Raw genomic sequence first — 13,534 nt, forward strand, 5'->3', positions numbered from 1 at the left:
TATTGCCTATTTCATTTTTGAAATTTTGTACTTTGGACCCTTACAAATATCTTTAACTCAAGATTTTTAAAGAGTATTTGCAAAAGTATCACCTTTACTGAACAGAGTTGATTTGAAGAAATTTTTATGGCAGTAATGGATACTAGAATAGAGTTTAACTAACTATGATTGACTGAAAATTTAGAAATTTCTGTTAATGTCCTTTATATTTAACTTTAGATCTTTTTCAATGCAGTTGTGTTAAGATTAAACAGTTGATATTCTTTTCAATTTAATTTGATCTTTACACTTTTGTACATTTAACAATGCTGACATTCCTTCAAATAATTTTGATTACATCATGTATCTGATGGTGACTGTAAAAGTTGTTTTTTATTTTCAGAATGTCGATGTACTTGGAGCTGACACCAATAGAGATAAGACTACTAGGACTGGTAACACTAGAAATCAATTTACTGTTTGTATCGTTTAAGAAAGTGTTGTATCAGCATAAAATCTGGGGTTACAAAGCACCTACCATCAGAGCCAAAATAGTGGACACGTTTAAAAAAGAAGTCGACAAGTCTGCTCCAGAAATAGACTCTTTTGTAGATAAAGTAACTTCTGAAAGGGTAAACTGTCTTTATTATAGTCATTGTCAACTAATTTTACATATTTAACCCTGACACATTTGATGATAAAGTAAAGGAGGGGCAAAAGATACCAAAGGGACAGTCAAACTCATAGATCGCCATGGCTAAAAATGATAAAGACAAACAGACAAATAATAGTACACAAGACACAACATAGAAAACAAACCCCACCAAAAACTAGGGGTGATCTTAGGGTGCAATCAACAGTTTTTTTCTATGACGTCATATTTTGAGGGACCATGTATAAGTGACCCTTAGTGGTGGACTGATTAATAAAGATACCTGTATAAAACTAGATATCACTGGAATCAGAATGTTCTCTAGTTTATAATGGAATTAAAAAAAAGTGTACTTTTAATAGTATAAAAAAGTTTTATCCAGAGAAACTGGGAAAAACATTGCCTAATTTAAGCTTAAAAAACCTGAAATCAGGTCATGTGCACACCCCTGAAGACATGATACCTGCACATTTTTCATTATCAAAGTTGTATGAATTTCATAGATTTTTACCTGGTCTTTCAAAAAATTCATGCTTCAGGGTACGTTCACCTGCTCCGAAAAGAGCTACAGTGGCTGCAAATAAGTTTTGAATTTTCACTGCCAAAAAAACAGACTGTTTACAGTGTTGTCTCCCCTCAAAACATGAATATTTAATCTAATTTTTTAGGCAGTTAAGCTGCCTTATGCGAGCACCCTGGATTTTGGTTCCCCCTGGGAATTTTTGAAAAAGTGCCATTTCTCTAATCTGGCAGGTCTGGTAGATTATTTATAACTAATTAGACATTTTTTTCACACTTTTTGTTATGAAAAACAATAAATATAAGGAAGATTACCTTAAATGATCGTCGATTTTCCCAAAACAATTGATGTTCCCCATTTGAAAAAGTGCTAATTAAAAAGTTAAGCATAGCTTTTTATCGTCTGTGCTTTTGATGAAGATGTAAGTGAGCTATTGTAAGAATAATTTCATTGCCGAAAATGTTTATAATGAAGGCATTAAAATTTGCCAAATGGCGCATGGATATAATTTTGCGGCTATTTTTAATCAGTGACGCCGTTGAATTTGGTGGATTCCATCCCAATAAAGGTAAATATTTAAAAGCATTGTCTTACTTCCTCTCTGTATAAGTCTTGAATTTGTAAGAATACTTGATTATTTTATTTCTACATTGTATGAAGATATGTATTTTATTTAATTATTTAATGCAAGCTGATGTTATTATTGTTTGTCATCGTGTCTCTCCGTACTTGCTATGTATCGTCAAGGACGTATAACTAACATATACGTCCTTGGTATCGTGGAAACCCCCAAACATTATACTCGATCAGGGCCTTTGCAATTTTAATCGGGACCTCATTTGAATACGTATTTATAGATTTTGTCGATGTCAAGGTCATTTCAAGATGGTTTCCTTCATCGTGTTTTAGTTAAGGCTTTGGTGTTACAGACTGCTACATGTGCTTTGATATAGCCAAAGGCGCTTAAAAAATATTAAGATTACTACTTTATCAATAATTTGCTAATGGACAGCATTATTTCACTTCAAAAGTATATGATTGTAAAATATTAAGTACGAAATTTGTGACGCTTCCCAAGCCGTAATTGATTTGGATTTACTAAACTGGTCCGCCGTTCTATCTATAGCTTTGCACCGAAGGTCAGTGTAGCGATAAGTGAACACAACTGGGGTCCAGTTTATGGATTTACAAGCACTTTTCATTTTCCGGATATTTAAGCATTCGTGAAATTTTCAAGAATCATAACTTTTCGTTTCCTTCAGCAACTTGATACTGGTAAACCACTTTTCTATGAAATTACTGTGAAATAAAACTCGCATGGTACGAAAAGAAGCCTGTAGAAGGTAACGTTGTGCGTTACGAAGTTACGTTTTTAACAAGTTACAAACAGTATTTTTCTTAATTCCTACATCAATTATTTATAGAACAGATATATTATTTTATTATAACATTGGCAATGGATGACAGCGAATCCGTGATCAAGATATTTCACTAACAATTTCAAATAAAATTGGAATGAAAATGGGGAATGTACTAAAAAGACAACAACACGACCAAAGAGCTGAGAACAGCCGAAGGCCACCAAATGGTTTTCAATGCAGCGAGAAACTCTCAAACATGAAGGCTTGCTTCAATTGACCCCTAAACAAAAGTTACTAGTTCAATGATTATGGAGTTCATGTCATACTAAACTTAAGTTAGAACTATACACAAGAATCTATAATTGAAAATCATACAAGACTAACAAAGGCCAGACGATCCTGACTTGGGACCCTAGAGAATTTAAGCATTACAAATGTAATTATAAGGGCCTCAATGAACATGAACATGGAAAAAACTAATACATAAAGATTTTAGACATGAATATATAAAAAAAGAAGATGTGGTATGATTGCCAATGAGACAACTGTCCACAAGAGACCAAAATGATACAGACATTAACAACTATAGGTCACCGTGCAGCCTTCGACAATGAACAAAGCCCATACCCCATATAAAAGGCCCCAATAAGATAATGTAAAACAATTCAACCGAGAAAACTAACGGCCTTATTTATATAAAAAAATGAACGAAAAACAAATATGTAACACATAAACAAACGATTACCACTGAATTACAGGCTCCTGACTTGGGACAGGCACAAACGTAAATAATGTGGCGGGGTTGAACATATTAGCGGGATCCCAACCCTCCCCTAACCTGGTACAGTGGTATAACAGTACAACATGAGAACGAACTATAAAAATCAGTTGAAAAAGGTTAACTCATTAGATGGACAAAAATACAGGTGGACGTGACATGAAGCCTTTATGCTACATTGTAAATGTAAAAATTTTAAAGCAATAATGAATAGTATACCTATTTGTTTTTGCTTTTATTTCAGCTTGATTCCAATCTTTTGCAATGGCTAATTACAAGAAGAGGCAAGGCATTCATGTACATGTATATGTACAATACACGATTCTCTGTAGCAACTGGATTGTCTATTCACCCCTATAGTTCCACAACAACAATGAAACTCTAGACTACTACATGTACGATGTTATGAAAATATTTACATATACCTACATGTACATCTACATACATGATCAATTTTGAAGATTGTTTTTGCCAGGTGTAATCATGTCAACTAATACAACAAGTTTTGATTCAGCTTTCTGACAGGAATTATTTATAAACTTGCCAGCAGTTACAACAAATGAATATTATTAATTGAGTTAAACATCAAGCTCATTTGGACAGTGAAGTGATTTTGACGCGTATTGAAGTAGACATTAAACATGTTAAACGTTTCAAATTGATATCGAATTATGTGTAAATGCAGCATTGATTTATTTAAGAAATTAAGAATAAAGAAATATTAAAAAAAGATGGACAAAATATTTGTATTAAATTTGTTGGAATTTTTGTCTTGCCAAAGATGACAGAGTCAAAAAGAGAGGCATACATGTATATATAGTTGTGTTGTTTTGTCATCATGGTCAGCATCAACAATGTATTACAAAAATGTAGTTTGTGATTGTGTGATTAGGTCTAGTTTATGGGAGGTCAATGATATTTGGTACGCAGTTGTGTTAGCATAGGTATATCTCATTACCTGATTACCAGAATATTTAGCCCCACCCCCTTTGTCATAGTCAATTGACTCTGAAACTTAGTTTACATGTACAGCCCGTAACAGAGTATTAGTTTTTTATTAGGTCAGTTATTGAAGAACCACTAGTGAATGGTCAATGATATTTGGTGTGCAGTTGTATAAACTTTGTCACTTTCAATTTCAATTGAGGATATTTGACCCTGCCCCCTAAATTATTCTCTTTTCACTTTGAAACTTACGTTACTTTGAAATTTCATAAAGCTTTTGATTATTTTACTTTGAAGGAAACCAATCGTCATAAGTCAATGATGATTGCCATGTAGGTGAAGAAGCATTAGTACATTTCAGTTCCATAGAGGATATTTGGTCCTTACCCCTCGGTCATATGCATGATCTATTGACTTTGACTATAATTATGTTAGTTTAAGATACCAGTAATCTATGTGTTAGGGTTTGTTTAAATGGGACAACTTATGAAAAATCAATGTTATTTGGTAAGCAGTTGTATAAGTGTTGGCACATTTTATTTCCATAGGGATTGTTCAGCCCTGTACAATCAGTCATGGATCATTGTCTTTGAATATATTTTACATGTTAATGCATTTCTATTTTAATTGTATTATTTGTATTATCAAAATAACAAATAGGCAAAACATGTCTCTGTATTAAAAGCTGATTATAGATAAGACATGTACAATTATTATAAAGATAAGAATATGTGGAATGATAGCCAATGCATCATAATGAGACAACTATATATATATCCACCAAAATAAATGAAGAAAGTATGCAATTATAGTTAGGCAACCATACAGGCTTCAAAAAATGTTTTATCATTGCTAGACCATTATAACAACATCAGCATTTATTGTAATATAACTTACAAGAAAATTACACCACTTAAGATAGTTTCAGCTACGATTTGATGATTGTGCATACAATGTAGATGCACCAACTGATGCAACTAAAACTGCTAATATGGCATATTCATACTTTAGAATATAGTTGAATTAAACCATACACCACTTCTGGACCCCATTATTGAAATTATTAATCTGATAAGAATAATCCTCCATGCAGCTTTTAACTATTAGCAAAACCTACATGTATACTGCATAGTAAGCTTTACAAGACCAGAAAATTACAAATGTAAAACAATAAAACTACAGCAGCCTGATTTATGTACAAAACAATTATGAAAAATGGATATGATATACAGCAACAATTACCAAATTACTGGGTCCTCAATATGGACAGGCACAATTTTAACTCTTCCCTTACATGTGACAGTGTATATAGTATGTGCATAATCGCAGATATTAAATATTAAAAAAAAATAATTGGACATAACTTTTGAAAGTGGCAGGATTGGATAGTGAAAACTTTAGAGTACAAACATTATTCAATACTTGAGAAATAGCCGAGATAATATTTTCACCAATTTTTCAACAATATTCGTATTAACTTCTGCCAAGTTTGCCTCTCCTTTTTTTTACTTAACTGCCTACAGCGCCTTTGGTGCTTTGATTAAATTATTTTAATCATTTAACCTGTTTTAATTGAAGTTAATTAACATATCTTTACAACCAAATACAAAAAACATGATACTTTTCACCAATTATGTTGATCAAAAGGGACTTCCCTCCATGTCTAATTTTAGTTGGGGAATAACCCCTAGTTTTTTATACGAAACTGTTTATAGCACCCTTAGGTGCTTTGGAAGGTTAAGCAGATTCTGCTCCACATGCGACACCTGTCGTGTTGCTTATGTTATTTCAAATCTGTAAATAGTCTATTTCAGTAGGTCACTTTGTGAAAAGGGAAATGGATTGTAGTTGATTAAGTAACTGCTGAAGGGGTTGTCTGTCTTTATTATTGTTCCTTTCAACTAATCTGACATATTTAACCCTGCCACATTTTTGTGCCTGTCCCAATCAGGAACCTTTAGCCTTGGTAGTCCTATGTGGGTTTTTTAAATTTTGGTTCATTCATATGCTATGAAGTTTATAATGGAGTCAAATTCTTCAAACTGGTGTACAGTTTTGTTGAGGGCTAGCTGAAGCCTGACTCAGGGTGTAAGATTTTCTTGCTGCCATGATGACTCATTGGTGGCGTTGGGTTGTTTTCTGCTCTTAGGTAAAGTTTTTGTTTCTTTCACACATTCCCTGTTCCATTTGCTTCTACTTGAATTAAATACCAACCTATATTCAAAATTGTTTTCTCCATAATTGTAACAATATCATGTAAATGCTATATCAAGCAGTTCTATAATAACCCTTACCATGCTGAATTGTTATCAGAAATTGTCTAAATTTCGAGTATTTGCAAAATTATGCAAAAGATATGCAAATGAACTGTACCCTGATGCTGATGCATACTGATTGCAATAAATCTAAGATGGGGGATCACGGGGTGGGTGGTCGGGATGAGGAGGCTGGAATTTGCCCCAAAGTTGGTCCTCGGGTACAAAAAGCGTCAGTTTTGACATTTTTTCTTTCTTTTTCTTGACCTGTAAGTCCGGGAGATGCTAATAGATGCATCCATCTGTAGTTTTCATGTAGAGTGGACCCCAGTGAACGCTTTTATCATAACAGTTGTTAGGTCGGAGTGAAACTGATCTTGGTTCATCAGTGTAAAGAAGGTCATTTGCCCCAAAATTCACAAAATTTTAATTTTTTTCCGATTATGAACTTTAACTGGACTTGCAACCGGAAGTAGTTGTTTCCTTGGCGTATTTTGATAATAAACATGATCAGTCGTTATGTGCCTTTAGGTTAACAGTATTTGTCCAAATAACCCAAATTTGTCCGATTTTAAATTTTGAAGTTCGTATTTGAGCTCAAAATGAATATTAAAAGTCAGAAACATGCCAATCAATAGTGTCAGATTGAGAAAACGTGCATACACTCCGAATTAAAAGGCATTATGATGACCTACAAATGTATGGAGCACCATTGATGCCAAAATAATGGTGGTCTGGGTAGGGCCGTAATATTATGGTCCCCGCTGACAAGGGTTATATGACAAAGGTTATTAATAGTACTTAACTATATCAATAACTTTATGTTTTCAAATATTTTAATTTAATTTATCAGTAGTGTTTGTGTTTTTCTTATTAGAAAAAGAGAGGAGCTGCACCATGTCAGGTCCGACAGTTACCAGGATTAGACTTTACTGAGCCTCGTTTTGAGATAGCTGTAAGAGCAGCAGACGACAGATGTCAGGTCAAATTATTTCTCAATGTGGGAACTGTTCCTGGAGGTCATGATGTCCTTAATGAGAAAGAACTGGGAGGCCCATCTACAATAGTAAAGGAGGTAAAATGGTCTATCTTGTATAGGAATACGATAACATTTCTGGAATTTAAGAATTAAATGTTTTTCCAACTTGTACAATAGTATTGTAAAAATAGACATATTTGACAAATGTTCAGTAGATTGGTACCATATTTACAGAGTATTCCCCTTGGATATCTTGTCTGTTAAATTAAGGATTATGTACCCTTGTGTTGATTCAATGCTTAATATATGCAATTTTACAGAAAATCCTCAGCCTTTCGCCTTTTACTCTTATATTTGGCAATTAAGTGCTTGATATATAGAGGACTATTGCATGCAGTGCTAACAATGATTTCCTTAAGTCAAGTTTATAAATTTAGATATTGGTTAAAACAAATATAAATATGGACCAGTTCAAGTACACCCTCTAGGGTGCACTCAACTTTAGTGACTCAGCACGAGGTTTTTTGGAATTTAAAGACTGTTTAGGACTTTTTGTAAACAATAAATGCTAGCACATCACAGAAAATCTATGTTTAAGATTTTATAACACAAATCTCGTTTTTAAAGTCTGTGGATTTTCTACAAAAATATTGTATTTTTTGCCACAATATCCCCTTTTTCTATTAAACGCAATGAAACAATAAATAATAATGCTTTGCACAAAGTTTCCCCCTAGTTTATGTTCAAAATTAACCATCTTTATTATTCATTATTTTTGCTGTTTTGAAACTATTGCATTTTGAAAATTTCGTAATTTCATGGCTACAGAAGGGGTCATAAACCTTAAGTCATTACAAATGTTTGTAGAGTAAATCAATTTGGTAAGAGAGAGATTATGAATTTGAAGGTCACATAATCAAAGATCAAGGTTGTAAGTTCATTTGATTTGACACAATGCTGAATTTTGAGCTTTAAGATGAAAATAAAATCATAAAACTATTGTATATTCAATTTGGAATAACCTTATGGAGATAGGAAAGTGCCTGTTAGATTTGAGCCCAATTACCCAAAGATTAAGGTTACATTGTCAGTAGATTTACTTAAACTCCTGGATTTCTGTGTAGATTTTCATTAATCTTTTTTTTTATGTGTGTGCGTTTCAAAATGAAATGTCATATTCTCCATAGGAATTTTCAGATATCCTTAGCCAAGCTCTGATGGATAGCTCAAATCTTATATTCTTTATTCTCTCATCTTTATGGCTATGAAATTTAATATATTACATTGCAATATATATTTTTTTCCAGAGATTAAAAACATCAGGAGTTCCTCTTTACTTCACTATGATTGCTGAAAATGACTCGGGTCAAAGGTCAAGGGCAAGCTGTTACTTAGCAACATATGATGTTACCTTGCCTGGAGGTCGTTTCCAAGAGGAATACATTACCTCTAGTAATCCAGCTGTAATGAGAGCATCAATTACAGTGTATGAAGACTCAGACCTTCAACAGTCTATGGTTGGTGTCGGATTTGGCAAGGATATCTATGGAGATCAAGTTATTAGTTGGGCTGATGTTTCCATGAAAGAACAACAGCACACATTCAACATTGGTAAATAATTTTTGTACATGTACTTATGTTTAGCTTTAGTATCAAATGAAACTTTATGCAAATTTCATACAAAAAGTAGACTTTTGAAAAAGGGAGATAACTCTCACAAACAGCATTGTATGAAGGTTTAGTTACAATAATTGAAGAGAACCATTTAATTTGATATTAGATGAGTACATTTTTTGTATAAAATTCATAATTTTTAATGAGAATGTCTAATTTTGATGATATACATTTAACTCTGAGGCCATATATGTCCGCTTCAAAAGAAAAAAAAAATGAAGTAATTAAATGATGGAAATATAATCTATAAGCCATATAGTTTGGTGTACTGTTGATATTTAAAGTTCATACCTAAAGATTTAATTGCTCTTTTTATAATTGTTTAGGATATGATCCATTTAACCATGAAGTTTTGAGAAAGATGTTCACTGGTTCCCGTACAGGACGTTTGATAGCACCTAAAGCTGGCCCAGATACTACCAAGAATTCCCCTGGAGACTGTGCCAGGGCATGTGCTGATCTACCTCACACAAAGTGCATGAGTTTTAATTATGACTTTGGCAACGCTAAATGTGAACTAGTTGAAGCCATAGAAGGCCATGACTACAAACGATCCAAGTCAGGACTATTTGAACATTATGAAAGACTTGGTGTAGGAAAAACAAAACAGTTTGTTTATGATCAACTGATCTTACAGCATAATAAGATACACTACTTCAATTTTATGATGGTAAATGTTCTGGCTTACACTAATATCATATCATCTAGAGGCGTATTGGTAGACCTGACTACACCATTAACAGGTTAGATGATGTTTAGTTTTTTAAATTTCTAAGACTTTGAATGAAATAAAAACAACCTGATAAAATAACATATAAAAAATAAATATATCCTGCTTCGATGTAGGAGGGATTCTGTTTTAAGGTCTGTTTCAATTCAACTTGAACTTTTTTTAACATGTGCAATATCATTTTTCTCATCACTTGGCGTCCGTCGTCGTCCGTTGTCGTCTGTTAACTTTAACAAACATCTTCTCCTCTGAAACTACTAGGCCAAATTTAACCAAACTTGGCCACAATCATCATTAGGGTATCTAAATCAAAAAATGTGTCCGGTGACCCGGCCAGCCAACCAAAATGGCTGCCATGGCTAAAAATAGAACATAGGTGTAAAATGTAGATTTTGGCTTATAACTCAAAAACCAAGCATTTAGAGCAAATCTGACATGGGGGTCAATTTGTTTATCAAGTCAAGATCTATCTGTCCTGAAATTTTCAGATGAATCAGACAACCCGTTGTTGGGTTGCTGCCCCTAAATTGGTAATTTTAAGGAAATTTTGCTGTTTTTGTTTATTATCTTGAATATTATTATAGATAGAGATAAACTGTAAACAGAAATAATGTTCAGCAAAGTAAGATCTACAAATAAGTCAACAAATCCAAAATGGTCAGTTTACCCTTTAAGGCGTTATTGCCCTTTATATTCAATTTTACCATTTTTTCTTAAATTTTTGTAATCTTTTACAAAAATCTTCTCCTCTGAAACCACTGGGCCAAATTCAACCAAACTTTGCCAAAATCATCATTGGGGTATCAATTTTAAAAAATGTGTTTGGTGACCTGTCCAGCCAACAAAGATGGCCGCCATGACTAAAAATAGAACATAGGGGTAAAATGTAGATTTTGGCTTATATTTAACTCTGAAACCAAAGCATTTAGAGCAAATCTGACAGGGTTAAATTGTTTATCAAGTCAAGATCTAACTGCCCTGAAATTTTCAGTTGAATTGAACAACCGGTTGTTGGGTTGCTGCCCCTGAATTGGTAATTTTAAGGAAATTTTGCTGATTTGGTTATTATCTTGAATATTATTATAGATAGAGATAAACTGTAAACAGCAATAATGTTCAGTAAAGTAATATGGCATCACAGGGGTGTGCCAATATCTACGAACACATCACCATCACCAAAACACAATTTTGTCATGAATCCATCTGTGTCCTTTGTTTAATATGCACATAGACCAAGGTGAGCGACACAGGCTCTTTAGAGCCTCTAGTTTGTAAATGTAGCCCAATGTAAGGTTATTGCCAAGATTTCGTAATTCACTTAAAATGGAAATTGATAGTTTATGCAGAGCATGGTGTCCTTTATTGACACTATTCTTTGTTTGTCATTCTTCCTATATAACACATTGGATTGGTTTTTCAGACAGTTAAACCTTCTTTTTTTTTTAGGTCTAATCAAGAATGCCAGTGCTGACTACCTAGAAATTGTTCCGTGTTTAAGTATGATTCCAGAACAAAACAGACCAGACTGGAAAATATGGTGCAAAGGGATCAATCCTAAAGTCAAAAATCACAGGTACTTTATACAAAGCATAAATGGATAGATCTCAGTACTTTCTTAAAATTATTGAGCCACCAAAACATCTTTTTTTCTTCTAATGCTACCTAGAAAGCTTAAGTTTTCACATTTTGAGATGATTTAAATAAAAAATCTATTAATTGAAATAAATAAATGCAATATAAAAAAAAACCAACACCTGTATTCAGTGAACTTTGAAATGTAAATATTTTTTAAATCTGAATGAGTTGCTGATGGTTATCCTGCATGTTTCAGATTAATTATTGATGGGCAAGGATCTCTGACTGTGTTCAATGGACCAGACCCGATGACTGACCTTAGATACACCAGAGCAAACAGATATATTTCTGGTAAGCTTAGGAACGACATCAAAAGTTCAATGTAGGATAAAAACCTTAATTCACATAGTTTTTTCACTGACACCCTACCCCCCCCCCCCTCTTAACTTAATTTGAGAAAAATTGATTGACCAATAGGGATATATGTAATAATCGATTTTGTATATACAAAACTTGCAGAATCTTAACCCCCACCCCCAAACTATTTGATTTAAGTTTTTTTTATCCTACATCGATCTTTTGATGTCGGCCCTTAATGAGTATCTCATGTTGGTCTTCATGAATGAGTAACAGGGATTAACCATATCAGTGTAAATGACATTATTGAACAATCGGCTCTTGTTGTGACATAGGAAATGTACAGGAAAGTGCAAGAATTTGAAAGATATCGATATGTCATGTCATACCTTTAAAGAAATATAGATTCTAATACTGCATCTAGTGAGATTCAATATTATTCACTATTTTTCTATTCAGGCTGTTTGGTTTTGAAAGGAGAAGTACAATTGCCATTGGAAGCCAAATTGGCCTTAAAATCAAATATATTCCAAACTATCTCTGACATTACACAGTATACCAATTGTTAGTTTCTTAAATAAGGCTTATTTCAAGATTATATTTAAGTTATTAAGACTGTTGCATCATATTTTCATCTTTCTGAATCCTTTACTTTTACTGTTGTTCATGGGTTCTAAGAAAGAAAGGTATTTTTAAATTGGCATATAAAAAGTGTGTGTTAAGAACTTGCTAGGAGTATGCAACTAACATTCCATGATTATTAATAGAGATATATCACTATTTCAGCTAACTGGGATGGTTTTAATGACAAGGAGAGTGGATTATTGGGATACACTATTACAGTGGGTAAACAACATTGTGAGGATTTGATCCACCCTCATCATGATCCACATAAACATCTGTTCGACAAGTCACAGTGGACTAATTCAGCCATGATCAGTCCAATACCAGCTCCATATACAATACTTCCAGGTAACTATGCGTTACAGGCTTTGCTCATTGTTGAAGGTCACTCCTTTATTGCAGATAGGGTATTTTAGTTCAGCTTATATGTATTAATAACAACCAATGATGTAAGGAATTCCCTACTGGCAACTCTTGAAATCTCGCTCTCTAATTGCTTTGTGAGATGTGGGAAGGGAACCAATCAGAACAAGGCCCTATAAAAGATTACCTGCTTTTGTACTAGAAATTATAGTTTAGATTCTATAATGTCATACCTGATATCTCAAGTATGAGTTTTTTCCTACCAAAGGTTGGTTGTTGTCTCAGGGCACTCTGGCTTCCTCCACAAATAAAAACTGACCCCCACAAAATAGCACTACAATGTTGATTGGGGCTTTAAAGACGAATCCATCAATCATTCAAGTATGAGTTGAATGGTCATTAACTTTTGTAATTTGAAATTGAACATAGATTATATATGTTTTCAGATGGAACATACTTTATCACAGTGAGAGCTTTAAATGAAGTAAAGTATGGAGGGCCATTATCAACAACAGTATGTCATACCACACCATATATAGTGGACAATTCTCCTCCATTTGTGTGGGAGATATTTGATATCAACTATGATGAAGATACATTAGAATTGACTGCAAAACACAATTCCAGGTAAGTTTTGTTGATACATTTATCATATTTTAAGCCTTCTATATATATGTATGGCTAAATAAAGACGTAAAAGATTACTCCTTAATCTTTCTAGATTTTTAGTAAGATTACTTGT

At 33.3% G+C, this 13,534-nt stretch overlaps 1 protein-coding gene across 1 annotated transcript in view; it reads left to right on the plus strand.

Moving 5' to 3' along the window:
* The window catches only part of LOC143084163 (uncharacterized), a 120,744-nt gene that overhangs the window by 58,724 nt on the left and 48,486 nt on the right, over positions 1 to 13,534 (plus strand). Inside the window, exons 72-79 of the mRNA XM_076260570.1 lie at positions 383 to 611; positions 7,368 to 7,565; positions 8,777 to 9,080; positions 9,470 to 9,886; positions 11,320 to 11,446; positions 11,705 to 11,799; positions 12,592 to 12,777; positions 13,239 to 13,419. Coding sequence (XP_076116685.1) covers positions 383 to 611; positions 7,368 to 7,565; positions 8,777 to 9,080; positions 9,470 to 9,886; positions 11,320 to 11,446; positions 11,705 to 11,799; positions 12,592 to 12,777; positions 13,239 to 13,419 — 1,737 coding nt within the window. The remainder of the gene's footprint in view (positions 1 to 382; positions 612 to 7,367; positions 7,566 to 8,776; positions 9,081 to 9,469; positions 9,887 to 11,319; positions 11,447 to 11,704; positions 11,800 to 12,591; positions 12,778 to 13,238; positions 13,420 to 13,534) is intronic.

The sequence above is a fragment of the Mytilus galloprovincialis genome, chromosome 7 (assembly GCF_965363235.1).
Source record: "Mytilus galloprovincialis chromosome 7, xbMytGall1.hap1.1, whole genome shotgun sequence".
In the NCBI taxonomy this organism is placed as follows: Eukaryota; Metazoa; Mollusca; class Bivalvia; order Mytilida; family Mytilidae; genus Mytilus; species Mytilus galloprovincialis.